This window comes from Rhamphochromis longiceps, linkage group LG12 (assembly GCF_057381845.1).
Source record: "Rhamphochromis longiceps isolate RC_006_pf linkage group LG12, R_longiceps_female_GT1.1, whole genome shotgun sequence".
Taxonomy (NCBI): domain Eukaryota; kingdom Metazoa; phylum Chordata; class Actinopteri; order Cichliformes; family Cichlidae; genus Rhamphochromis; species Rhamphochromis longiceps.
Genome location: NC_140568.1, coordinates 45,824,144 through 45,837,691, shown reverse-complemented (window position 1 = coordinate 45,837,691; position 13,548 = coordinate 45,824,144). Strand labels below are relative to the sequence as shown.

The 13,548-nt window shown below is 45.9% G+C and overlaps 2 protein-coding genes across 2 annotated transcripts in view; both read left to right on the top strand.

Moving 5' to 3' along the window:
* Nucleotides 1-13,548, top strand: part of LOC146658272 (uncharacterized) — a 187,718-nt gene that overhangs the window by 124,411 nt on the left and 49,759 nt on the right. The gene's annotated exons all lie outside the window — the stretch shown is intronic.
* Nucleotides 1-13,548, top strand: part of grin1b (glutamate receptor, ionotropic, N-methyl D-aspartate 1b) — a 66,780-nt gene that overhangs the window by 4,660 nt on the left and 48,572 nt on the right. Inside the window, exons 3-4 of the mRNA XM_085426634.1 lie at nucleotides 5,889-6,023; nucleotides 8,317-8,493. Of these exons, the coding sequence (XP_085282760.1) occupies nucleotides 5,889-6,023; nucleotides 8,317-8,493 (312 nt within the window). The remainder of the gene's footprint in view (nucleotides 1-5,888; nucleotides 6,024-8,316; nucleotides 8,494-13,548) is intronic.

The window sequence follows — 13,548 nt, the reverse complement described above, 5'->3', positions numbered from 1 at the left end:
GTGTATCAATAAAGTTGTCACATTTGTAGCAGCTGTTTCCATCTAGTTTCAGGATGATCTCAGTCGTGTTTGGTTAAACTCTGTTCGTCAGGCCATCTTCAGACTTCAGCCGTGGCAGATTTATTTATGTCACGCTGATTCTTTCAGTATGTGCAGAGACATGTGGGGGTGGGTGTGCTCGTGTTTCATAATTATAATCAGAGTGAGAGTAAAACTGAGAGCAACAGCAGAATAACAATCACTGCACTCATGTTAAGCTGACTGGGCTCGTACGTTTTTAATATTTGGGAACATAATGTCATCTGTTGCCACCAGGAGGACATCTGTACAGGGGCAGAGAAAACAAAGCTGTTAATAAGAAAACTGCTCAGTTAATCCATCGGTGAAATGATTCAACATGGCAGTCGTAATGTGAACGTTTCCCTATTTTAGGAAAGAAAATCTTCGCTTTGTACATGGACACAAATCAGCTGAAACGAGAGAAGTCTGTTTCCCAAATTACTGTAAAACGTGTCGTATTTTCTCATTTTTACACAAACATGATTCAGTCTTCTGTCCTGTTTGTGGACCTGAAGACTGACTCAGTCTGATTTAGTGACTTTTTTAGGAGAAGTAATCTCAGACCTCTATGCAGACGTAAGATTTATGTAAACCATCTGAAGGCCTCACTGCCCGACTGCACAAGATTAAAACTTGAATAGCTTTGAGCTGTATGCCAAGAGTGAACGAGACATCGATTCACTGATCCACACCACCAGGATATACAGCAATGACATTGGGATGTCGTTCGGGCTGGAGAAGTGTAGTCGGATGATAACAAAGAGAGGGAAGGTAGTCAGAACTGAGGGGATTGAACTACCAGAAGGCAACATTGCAGACACAGAGGACGGTTACAAGTACCTGGGGATCCTACAGGCGAATGGGAACCATGAAGAGGCCGCTAGAAAAGCTGCAACCACCAAGTACCTGCAGAGGGTCAGGCAGGTCCCAAGTCCAGCACCCTGAGGCTGTACGCTAAGCGGAAGGAAGGGGGCCGGGGACTGGTGAGTGTCAGCACCACAGTCCAGGATGAGACAAGGAACATCCAAGAATACATTAGGAAGATGGCCCCAACTGACCGAGTGCTCAGTGAATACCTCAGGCAGCAGAAACCCAAGAAGGAGGAAGGAGACGAGGAACCATCATGGAAGGACAGGCCCCTGCACGGTATGTACCACCGGCAGATAGAGGAGGTGGCTGATATCCAGAAATCCTACCAGTGGCTGGACAAAGCTGGACTGAAAGACAGCACAGAGGCACTAATCATGGCAGCACAAGAACAAGCTCTGAGCACAAGATCCATAGAGGCTGGGGTCTATCACACCAGGCAAGACCCCAGGTGCAGGCTGTGTAAAGATGCCCCAGAGACAATCCAGCACATAACAGCAGGGTGCAAGATGCTAGCAGGCAAGGCATACATGGAACGCCATAACCAAGTGGCCGGCATAGTGTACAGGAACATCTGTGCCGAGTATAACCTGGAAGTCCCGAGGTCAAAATGGGAGATGCCCCCAAGGGTGGTGGAGAATGACCGAGCTAAGATCCTGTGGGACTTCCAGGACCCGAGCTTGGAGGATTGACTGCCTGCAGGGGCGAGCGGGGATTTATACTTACAGTGCTGTTGAAGCGATTTTCCCCTTTCCAATTACTTTTTTAAAGGTTTGTCACACTTTAATGTTTCACATCATTAATTGGAGATTATGTATGGGAATTTCAGGAGCGGGACCACGCCTCCAAACATGCTCCTTCCGGTCCTCATCTGTACAGGTTCCCCCAGTCCTGCAAGCTGTCATTCTCGTTTACATGCTCCTCCCCTTTTCAATTCTGTAACTTCTTCACTTCTGTTCAGTACGTGGGGATCTGCTGGGCCCGGGAGCCATCGCCAGGCCCCTCAAAGCCTTCCCCAAACCGCAGCTCAGCTCATGCCCAAGCATCACCTTTACCTACTAAAACGCTGTCAAACATAAAATGAGGACGTGGGTCCAGCGAGTGAAACAAATGTAAATATTGGACAAAGCGACCCACAGTGAGAGCCTTTAACCACACACTGTCACAGAACAGTGGAGAACCTTCCCACGAGTGGCCGGCCGACCAAAATTACCCCAAGAGTGCAGCGACGACCAAGAGGTCACATGTAGGTTTGGATTTTTTGTGTTTACTTGTGCTAATTTTTGTCTAATATTTAAATTTGTTTAATGATCTGAAACGTTCAAATGTGTCAAACATGGAAAAACACAGGAAGAGGGCAAACACCTCCTCGCTGTACGATGGAAGCAGTGCGTAACAGAGTAGCCATCCATCTCAGAACGAAAGCATAGAAACAAGCAGTGTTTTTGTGCCTTTAAAAAGATATTACAATGATTTCAAACAGATGCAATCAAATCAAATCCTGTCAGATTGTCAGCAAACAGCTGCTCTTTGAGTGCATCAGAAATATTTATGTGTCTTTATGTGCAACCATCAGAGAAAAGACTATTCATCCAACACGGGCTCTGTAACCTGTTTCCTTTGTGGAGAAATGAGGCCAACATGGCGTCGATGTGTCAGAGGGAGCGATGGACGTCAGATTACCGTCCTCTCTCTCTCTGTCTGCAGGAACGCAGATGTAATCCGTCCAGAGAGATGCAGGGATTACAGCGCAGGCCTGTAACTGTGTTTGCTGCAAGCTGCTTGGTTCGGCTGAGCAGCTGCTGGTGGTTTCATGTGGTCACAGGTCCTGTTTGTGCTGCTGACAGGGAAAAGAAAACGTGCTTTCACTGCGGTTAGTTTATTAAAAACATGATACGATGATGCATCCATCATATCAGGATGAACAGAAGCTGTTAACAGGTAGAGTCTGCCTGTGGAAATGATATCCAGCTCAGTCTGAGGTCACGAGGCGAACGTCGGCTTCATACTTGTAAAAGCCGCAGCTTCCTCCGAGCTCAGAGGAGACGGGAGTCCACGTCTCACACTCCTTCTGTCTGTGCCTGATGTCCAGACCAGAAAACATTTGTTCCTTCCTGTTGCCCTTCACACTAAGAGCCTCAGATGGTCTTGCACTCTTGCAGTGGAAGAAGCAACTGAATAAAACAGGACACTATTGAAGTAACGTGCACCAACACAAACTCTTTGATCTGCTGACAGTAGCGGCGGTCTGAGTACAGCGGACTCATCTTCCTGTTCAGGAAACAGTTTGAGATAATCTGACCTTTTGCCACGGAGCATGCTGGAAGCAGGCATCAGGGCTGTGGTCATGACAGGATGGACGTGGTCAGCAGCAACACTCGGGAGTTCAGATGATGCTCAGCTGGTCCTGAAAATCTGCCTCACGACGTCACACCAGCCTGAACACCAGTGAAGGGTAAAGGCGGGATGCCGTCGGAGAATCGTCAGACCAGGAAATGTTTTTTCGTCTTCTGTCGTCCGGTTTTTGTGAATGCGCCCGTCTGCTGTTCAGAGATGCTCGTATGCAACCTTTGGTTATGAGTTGAAAGCAGTCTGTCTCTGACCTCTGACCTCTGATGTCAGCAGGGCATTTTCTCCCAGAGAACTGCTGCCGACTGCGTGTGTTTGTTCTTTTTATTTTATTTGTTTGTCTGTAAACTCTGGAGATGTTTTCGTTTCTGACACACTGAGACGACCGACTGTGCAGTCGCATCGCGTACTTACTGATGCTTAGTTTGAACCTCTGCAGGTCGTCTTGAATGCGCTGAGTTGCTGCCATGTGATTGGCTGGTTAGATGTTTAGGTTAGCAGGCAGTTGAACAAAGGGGCCAATGAGTGTACAGTATGAATGACTCGTCTTACATGAATGAATTATTAAGAAGATGAATTAGATACGCAGAATTATTAATGACACTATCAGAATGAACATAATGTTTTATTCATTTAGTTGGTTTTATTTATTGTAGCAATCACACTAAACATCGTTACTGGCATCTGTGTTTTAAAAGATCTTTTGATTATTAACATAAATGACAACGTTCAGGATAACGCTGCTTTCACTGTGAACACTGTACAAAGACACTACATGCGTTTAATTGTAATACAACACCTGTAGGGGAAAAAAGAGCTTTAAACTGCAAAAGTGACAAGAAGTCTGAGCACTTTCACACATGCAGAGCACAATAATGCCCGGACTGGGCAGCCGCAGGTGCCACCAGCAATCAGTCTGGGCAAGCAAGGCAGGCAGTGCTGGTCAAGTGAAGTCCAAAAGTAGACCTCGCTCTCCTTAACGTTCAAACGACATTCAGCCCTCCAGCGTTGTTTGTATCCAGTCTGTTGATGGTTACATAAGTGGTCACAGCGGGCTGCTGTCTCTGGAAGCACGAATAACTCTGGAAGCTGTGGTTCCTGTCATTTTGATGTGTCCGTGTCAAGCTGAGACCAGAAGCATTTTCTGGTTGTTAAATCTGTTTGATGAGAGACTGATGGGAGACCAGCATCACTGACAAGCTGCTGCTGCTTTCACTGATCTGAGATCATTTACCTGTGCACTGTGTGGACACACAGCTAGTATTAGCAAGGATTAAGCATTTTAACGGGGAAGACCTTCCTGACCGACCACCTCGGCTTTTTCCTTGATGGGGGGCGGGTTCTGCTGAACAGAATTTAAATGTTTAGTCTAAAGTTTGATAACATGACCCTTTCAAGTACTACACAAGTCACACAAGTGTACTAACAGAAGTATCTGAACCGAGACACATCCAGTGTTTACTTCATTTTCTTCAGGTCCGATTTTAAATACAATCGAGCTGCTCGGTGATTCACCACAAAGTTATTCTGCTAGAGCGTCGGCAGGCGTAGTGACGTAAGAGTTTCAGCTCACGCTCTCTGATTTCTGTCTAAAGCTGCAAACACTCGGCAGGACATAAAAGTTTCTCTGCAGATCGCTGAGGTTTCTCTGAAGCTGGTGAAATGGAACCATTTCTCAAACTGGGATCCAGGAAGGATGATTTTACTCGTCATAAACACCGACCAGTCTGAACCTTCACAACACGGGCGGAGTTGGTTTATACCAGTGAAACCAGCATTTTATATTATTTGACTGATTTCAAACTGCAGACAAAACTTTTATCATTTTTTTAAATGTTACTCAGCAGCCTGGGATGACTTTGATCTCACTGATCCAAACACATGTGCAGGTTTTACTACAGGACGCAGTGCAAACACGAGTGTAACGGCCTACAGTCATCCTGCTGTTGGACACAAACCTGTCAGCAAAGCTGCTGTGAGCAGATTCCTCGTTCTCTACATCTAACTGCAAAGACTGAACTGAAGGAAAAATTGCCTTCATCATTTACACAAATATGAAGAATAAACTCATCAAATGTAATTTTAAGAATCTTTTCATCTGTATCATTAACATCTTATGTGTGAGGCAGAAATGTGTGCACTGAACTGTAACCTGAGTTAGTATCAAAGGTCTTACGGCCGATTTGAACGTTTTACGCTTTGTTACATGTGAACGTCCTGGATCGTTTGGCTCGTAGGATTCACAGAGCAGGATTTGTTCCCAGCAGTTACTCTGCAGCGTTTGCTGTTTGCATCGTGGAAAAATCCTGCGTCTGCATCACAGGGCCAGTCATTAGACACAAAGGACTGATTAACATGAAACATTTCTCTGTCTCACTGAAAACAAGGGAAAACCCACCGAATAACTGAGAAATCATAAAAAGTTCCAGCTAATGTGACAGATGTGCTACGTGTCTCCAGAAACCACAGCTCACTGCTGCTTTTCTGCAGACCTCTAACATCAAATAGTAATTCTAGAAAAATCCATCAAACCCGCCGGCGCTACTTTCTACTCGACCTTTCTGTGTGGTACACGGACATCTGAACTGAGATGTGTTTGTCTTACTCTGTAGGTGTACGCCATTCTGGTCAGCCATCCTCCACAGTCCAACGACCACCTGACTCCAACGCCCGTCTCCTACACCGCCGGTTTCTACCGAATCCCCGTGGTCGGCCTGACGACACGCATGTCCATCTACTCTGATAAGGTTAGCTCGGTCGGTCTGTTACAGCAGAGCGCTGACGGTCTGAGCTGCAACGCTCACATGAGGATCTGATCCTGGTTCTTTACACAGCTGTTTGCATCCATCACTGTTTTATTCGTCAGAGCCTTTCATCTTGGTTCTGAATTTTCTCCACTGGAGTGAAAATCAGGAAAGTTCACTTTTATGCAGATGACATCCAGGTGTCCCAATCAGAAAACACACAGAACGAGTGAAAAATCACAAAAGGTGTCACGTCTGCAGAGGTGAACGGCGTGGAATCAGGTGAATGTGGACCCAGAATACAGACAAGGATGGAGGTGGATGATAACAAAAAGCGAGCCTTTATTTGGCTGAATAAGAGTTCAAACAAAAGCAAAGGAAGACAGGATAAAGACATGCTGTGGAAGAGAGACAGAGGTTAATAACAGGTATGATTCGGTGCAGAGAGGTCTGTTAACACATAGTGAGTGAAGAAGAAACACCCAGTGCATCATGGGAATCCCCGGCAGCCTACGTCTATTGCAGCATAACTAAGGGAGGATTCAGGGTCACCTGGTCCAGCCCTAACTATATGCTTTAGCAAAAAGGAAAGTTTGAAGCCTAATCTTGAAAGTAGAGATAGTGTCTGTCTCCTGAATCCAAACTGGAAGCTGGTTCCACAGAAGAGGGGCCTGAAAACTGAAGGCTCTGCCTCCCATTCTACTTTTAAATACTCTAGGAACAACAAGTAGGCCTGCAGAGCGAGAGCGAAGTGCTCTAATAGGCTGATATGGTACTACAAGGTCATTAAGATAAGATGGGGCCTGATTATTTAAGACCTTGTATGTGTCATAGCTGTGTGCAGGAAGGAAGGACCCAAAATGCAGGACTCAGTGAGGCAAAGGTGAACTCAAAGGTCTTAATGCTCAATTCCAATTTCTTGATGAAATCCGATTGTTTTGTCTGCTTGTTCACACTACAAATAAAATGCGACAGCAAACGCACGTATTTTACATATTTGTTTAATATGTGCGTTGAAGGACATGTCCTGGTCAAAAATGACTCCAAGGTTCCTCACAGTGTTACTGGAGGCCAAGGTAATGCCATCCAGAGTAAGAATCTGCTTAGATACCATATTTCTAAGATTTTCATGGCCGAGTACAATAACCTCAGTTTGATCTGAATTAAGAAGCAGAAAGTTAGCAGCCATCCAGGTCTTTATGTCTTTAAGACATTCCTGCAGTTTAACTCATTGGTGTGTGTTATCTGGCTTCATGGACAGATAGAGCTGGGTGTCATCTGCATAGCAGTGTAAATGTATGCTATGTCTTCTAATGATGCTGCCTAAGGGAAGCATGTATAATGTAAACAGAATTGGTCCTAGCACTGAACCCTGTGGAACTCCATAATTAACCTCAGTGTGTGACGAGGACTCTCCATTTACATGCACAAACTGGAGTCTATTAGATAGATATGATACAAACCACTGCAGTGCAGTACCTGTAATACCTACAGCATGTTCTAATCGCTCTAATAGGATATTATGGTCGACAGTATTGAACGCTGCACTGAGGTCTAGCAGGACAAGCACAGAGATGAGTCCACTGTCAGAGGCCATAAGAAGATCATTTGTAACCTTCACTAAAGCTGTTTCTGTGCTGTGATGAGCTCTGAAACCTGACTGAAACTCTTCAAATAAACCTCTGCAGATGATCTGTTAGCTGTTTGACAACTACTCTTTCAAGGATGTTTGATATAAAGGAAGGTTGGAGATTGGCCTATAATTAGCTAAGACTGCTGGGTCTAGAGATGCTTTTTGAGTAAAGGTTTAACTACAGCCAGCTTGAAGGCCTGTGGTACATAGCCGATTATTAGAGATAGGTTGATCATATTTAAGATCGAAGAATTAATTAATGGCAGGACTTCCTACCATAGGATATCCCAGTGCTCCCAGTGAACAGCGCTCTGGTTCCTCACCAGGTTTTATACACATGAAATATTCACACATTTTTCAGGTGGAGGCAGCTGCAGTAAGCCAGACTACATCTGTTTTGTTCTTTGTGTCCTTTCACTCAGCAGTACAGTGTTTGATAAACGTGTTAAGGAAGTATTGGCTAATCTTTTTATAGCAGCTGTTATGTTTCTGCAGACGATCATATTATCGCTTTTCTGGCTTTTGGTTCTGTAGAGCTTCTTCCTGATCTCTGGTTCGTTATGATGTCAACTCATCATACATGTGAAGGATGGATGTTTCTGGATAAAATCAAAGTAGAGTAAGAACCTGTTGGGTTAACCTCCTCCACCTCCTCTCGTGCAGAGCATCCACCTGTCGTTCCTGAGGACGGTGCCTCCATACTCCCACCAGGCACAGGTGTGGTTCGACCTGATGAGGGAGTTCAGGTGGAATCACATCATCCTGATCGTGAGCGACGACCACGAGGGCCGAGCCGCCCAGAAGAGACTGGAGACCCTGCTGGAGGAGCGTGAGACCAAGGTCAGCAAGGACACGCCCACATATGAGCTCATAGACACGGACATGCAGTCTCAATGTGCTGCACATCACGTGTGTGTGTGTGTGTGTGTGTGTGTGTGTGTGTGTGTGTGTGTGTGTGTGGGCGCACGTTATTCAGATGCAGGTTTGTGTAGTTTAGCTGCATGATAAATAATGAGCTGCTGCGTGAGAGGCCTTCATCCCTCCATCATCGCTCTGTAATTTCTCCAGGATTGCTACTTCATCGCTCCCTCATCCTTCCTTCATCCTTCCTTCGTCCCTCCTTCATCTCTCCTTCATCCTTCCTTCATCTGTCCTTCATTGTCCTTCATTAGCTTTAATATTCTTTCTGCCAGATGCTTCACAGCAGCTTCTCTTTCATCCTTTTTCTTTATTTTCTATTGTGTTCTTTTTCTTTTCTTATCTCCACCAAGAGGTTTTACAGGTTTTCTGTTTACATGGATCATAAAGAACCAGATGAGGCAGAATGATCGATCTCTGCTTTTATTTTCAGTAGCTGACCTGTGTGTAGCTGAAGCTGCTCACTGCCCTGGGTTTTTATGTTCTCAATAAACACCTGATGCCACACGTGATCCAAACCAGGATAAGAATCACAAACATGATCAAACATGACCTCCATGTGTGAAATGCAGATCCAGGAGGTTTTACTGACTAGACTGGACTGTGCTGGACTGGACTGGACTTTGCTGGACTGGACTGTGCTGGACTGGGCTGGACTGTGCTGGACTGGACTGGACTGTGCTGGACTGGACTGGACTGGACTTTGCTAGACTGGACTGTGCTGGACTGGACTGTGCTAGACTGGACTGTGCTAGACTGGACTGTGCTGGACTGGACTGGACTTTGCTGGACTGGACTGTGCTGGACTGGGCTGCAATAATAGCAATAATATAGATATGTGAGTATATTACAGAAATGGGTCTATTATGGTATGTTATAATGTACACGGTATGAAGTATGTTGTGAATATTCTATAACTATAAGTATGTACAGGCTGTAGTGAGTACAAGCTATGTACAGGATATGAACAGGATATAAATATGAAAAACTATACAGAATATGAAATAAATAACTTTACAGGAATCTGAGTGTTACGTCCCCACATAAAAGTCTAGGCGATGAGGGTGGGGGACAGTAACAGTTAGATCCAGGTGGAATGAAAAGAACGCCAGGCAGAGGTATTTAACATAAAATAGATCTTTATTGTAGGCAAACACCTCAATAATCATATAAATGGCAACAACAAAAGGAGACAGCACCGCTGCTTTAATGAGAAATCAGGGAGATCAACCCAAAGTGGTAATGACCACTTCAACAAAGAAAGCAACAATAAGAGAGACTGAGGAGGAGCTTCTTCCCGCAGGCGATACGGTCTCTCAATCACACCACCACACAGTACTGACCCACACATACAGTTCTTACACACACACTGGACTTTCTGGACTTTGGTTTTGCACAACACTGGTCACTATATTCTTCATTTCCAGTTAATACTTGTACAGCTGCTGTTATTGTGTATATATTTATTTATATTTAGATTTCTTCATACATTCTTATATAGTTCTATATTGTGTATTTTGTTGTACAGTTATTTTATTTTCAACTTTAATTTATATATTTATCTTTATCTTATTCTCCCAGTTAAATTTACCCTTCATTCTAATTTGTGTTGTACAGTTATTTCATTTTTAACCTTAATTTATATTTTATTCCTTCCTAGTTAAATTTACCCTTTTTAATTTTGCATATTTATTTCCTATCTTATTCATAGCCTTTTCCTTTTTTTGTTTTCTTTGGGTCACGAGCAGTTGTCCAAGCATTTCACTGCATATCGTACTGTGTATGACTGTGTACGTGACAAATAAAATTTGAATTTAAGGCTTCAACAGAAAGAGACAGCAACGCTGCTAGCAAACAATATCCAGGCAGGCCACACAAACTAATGAAGGCCGCCGTCACTCATGGGCAATCACTGCTCAGTTAAACACTACTCACAAAGAGCCACACGCAGCAGGCTGTTCCACACCTAAGCCAGTAGCACACTCTGACCAGCACAGAGGAAATCCACCAGAAACCTCTCCCTCCTCTTCCACACTGCTCTTCTCCAGCTTATATCACCCCTAAGGGTAATTGGTTGTAACGAGAGCAGATGAGCAGCAGGTGTGACCTAAGGAGAAGGCAGGGGCAGAGAGAGACAAGGGGAGGGGCCAGAACGAAGGAGGAGGAGAGGGAGAAGACAACACCACGCCCACACATTCCCACAGCCTCCCAGGATGTAACACTGAGATATACAGCTATACAGAAATGGGAACTATGCAAGTTGTAAACAGTTGTAGGGTTAAAGATTATCGAATGTACAGAATGATTATTTACACAGAGCTATACAGTAGTGCAGTTAAGATAAGTGAGGGTGTAGATAGTTTCTACAGAGGCTATATAAAGTGCTAGTGGTTGTGAGTGGTGGTTCAGTCCATGTTATTATTGTGTGTTTGAGGGTACAGTTGTCCATTGTGGGTGTGTGTATGTTCAGTCCATGAGTTTAATGTTGGTCAGGAGGCAGAGTTCAGGAGTCTGACAGCTGTGGGGAAGAAGCTGTTCCGGTACCTGGTGGTCTTAGTCCGGAGGCTCCTGTGGCGCCTCCCAGAGGGCAGGAGGGTGAAGAGTCCATGTGATGGGTGACTGGGGTCTTTGATGATTTTCCCAGCCCTTTTCAGACACCGCTTCCTGTAGATGTCTTTTATGGCAGGAAGTGGTGCTCCGGCGATGCGCTGGGAAGTTTTCACGACCCTCTGCAACGCCTTCCGGTCCGAGGCAGAGCAGTTCCCGTACCAGACTGTTATACAGTTGGTCAGGATGCTCTCGATGGTGCAGCGATAGAAGTTCACCAGGATGTCTGAGGACAGGTGGTTCTTCCTCAGAGTCCTCAAGAAGAAGAGGCGCTGGTGAGCCTTCTTGACCAGCTTGGAGCAGTTGGTCGTCCAGGTGAGATCCTCGGAGATGTGGACTCCCAGGAACTTGAAGCTGCTCACACGCTCCACAGCCGTCCCCTTAATGTGGATGGGTGGATGCGGGTCAGCATTCCTCCTGTAGTCCACGATGAGCTCCTTGGTCTTCTCGGTGTTGAGCAGCAGGTTGTTTCTGTCGCACCACTCAGCCAGACGATCCACCTCCTCCCTGTAGGCGGCCTCATCGTTGTCACTGAGGAGGCCAATCACCGTGGTGTCATCTGCAAACTTAATGATGGTGTTGGAACCATCAGCAGGTCTGCAGTCGTGGGTGAAGAGGGAGTAGAGGAAAGGGCTCATCACACAGCCTTGTGGTACACCGGTGTTCATTGTGATGGTAGATGAGCAGCGGTTATCCAGCCGGACATGTTGGGGCCGGTTGGTCAGGAAGTCCAGTAACCATTTGCAGATGAGGGAACTGATACCCAGGTCTGTCAGTTTCCTGATGAGTTGTGAGGGAAGGATTGTATTGAATGCTGAACTGAAGTCTATAAACAGCATTCTGGCGTAGGTGTTGTTGTTGTCCAGGTGTGAGAGGACAGAGTGCATTGCGATGGAGACTGCATCCTCTGTGCTCCTGTTCTGGCGGTATGCGAATTGGTGGGGGTCCAGGGTGGGGGGGAGACAGGATTTGAAGTGTGCTAGGACCAGCTGCTCTAAGCACTTAGTGATGATGGGGGTGAGTGCTACTGGGCGGTAGTCATTGAGGCTAGATGGGTTGGAGTTTTTGGGTATCGGGACGATGGAGGTGGATTTGAAGCAGGCCGGTACCACAGCGTGGGCCAAGGACAGGTTGAATATGTCTGTGAGCACTCCTGCAAGCTCCCCAGAACACGCTCTGAGAACACGCCCGGGGATGCCATCAGGGCCTGCAGCCTTGTGGACATTGATCCTGCTCAGCACTGCTCCTACATCGGTGGGGGAGAGAGTCAGAGGTTGGTGGTCTGGCGTCATGTCTGCTTTGGTTGTGGTTGTGGGGTTCCCTCGCTCAAAACGAGCATAAAAGTTGTTGAGCTCGTTGAGGAAGGAGACATCAGAGGATGCGGGGGAGGGTTTGATGGTCCTGTAGTCTGTGATGGTCTGGAGTCCTTGCCACATGCGTCGGGGGTTGGAGTTGGAGAAGTGTTCTTCTACCTTCTTTTTGTAATGGTGTTTGGCTTTTTTGATGCCCTTCTTTAGATTAGCCCTGGCTGTGCTGCAGGCGTGTGCATCTCCTGACCTAAAGGCGGTGTTGCGGGCCTTCAGGAGGAGACGAACATCCCGGTTCATCCAAGGCTTCTGGTTGGGGTACATGGTGATCCGTTTCTGTGGTTTCGGAGATGTAATCCAGTACAGATGAGGCGTACTGGTCCAGGTCTGTGTGGGTGAACGTATTCCAGTCTGTGTTTTTAAATCTGTCCTGGAGCACTGCGTCTGTCCCCTCTGGCCACACTTTAATTGTCCTCACAGCAGGTTTCACACGTTTGCTGGACTGGACTGGATTGTGCTGGACTGTGCTAGACCTGTTGGTCTGGACTGAACTCTAGACTGGTCATAATTTTAGACCTGCTGATCTTGACTCTTGGTCTCGACTTGCTGACCACAGTTCTGGACCTGCCCGTCTCGACCTTCGATTTTCTGTCTTGACCCCGGATGTGCTGGTCCTGACTCTGAACTTATTGCTCTTGAGTCAGGACTTGTTGGTCTTGACTGTGGATCCAGCAATCATGATTCTGGACCTGCTAGTCTGGATTTAGGACTGAATGGTCTTGACTCTGGACCTCCTGGCCATAATTCAAGCCCTGCTGGTCTTGACTGAGGACCAGCAGGTCTGATGTGCTGCAGCTCCTGAATGTCTCATGGTTTTCCATCACTGTGTATTGTTAGAAGATGAATGTTTTATTGTTGGAATACTTTTCTGTCTTGGTGGAGGTTTTTGGTGCTTTTTGTTTTACTTTCTACTTTTTCGTTTCTTCTATTTTTCAATCTTGAGTTGACTTTGAGTTCATTTTTTCCTCTCCTCCTCTTCCTGTCGCTCTCTCTCTTCCTGTCT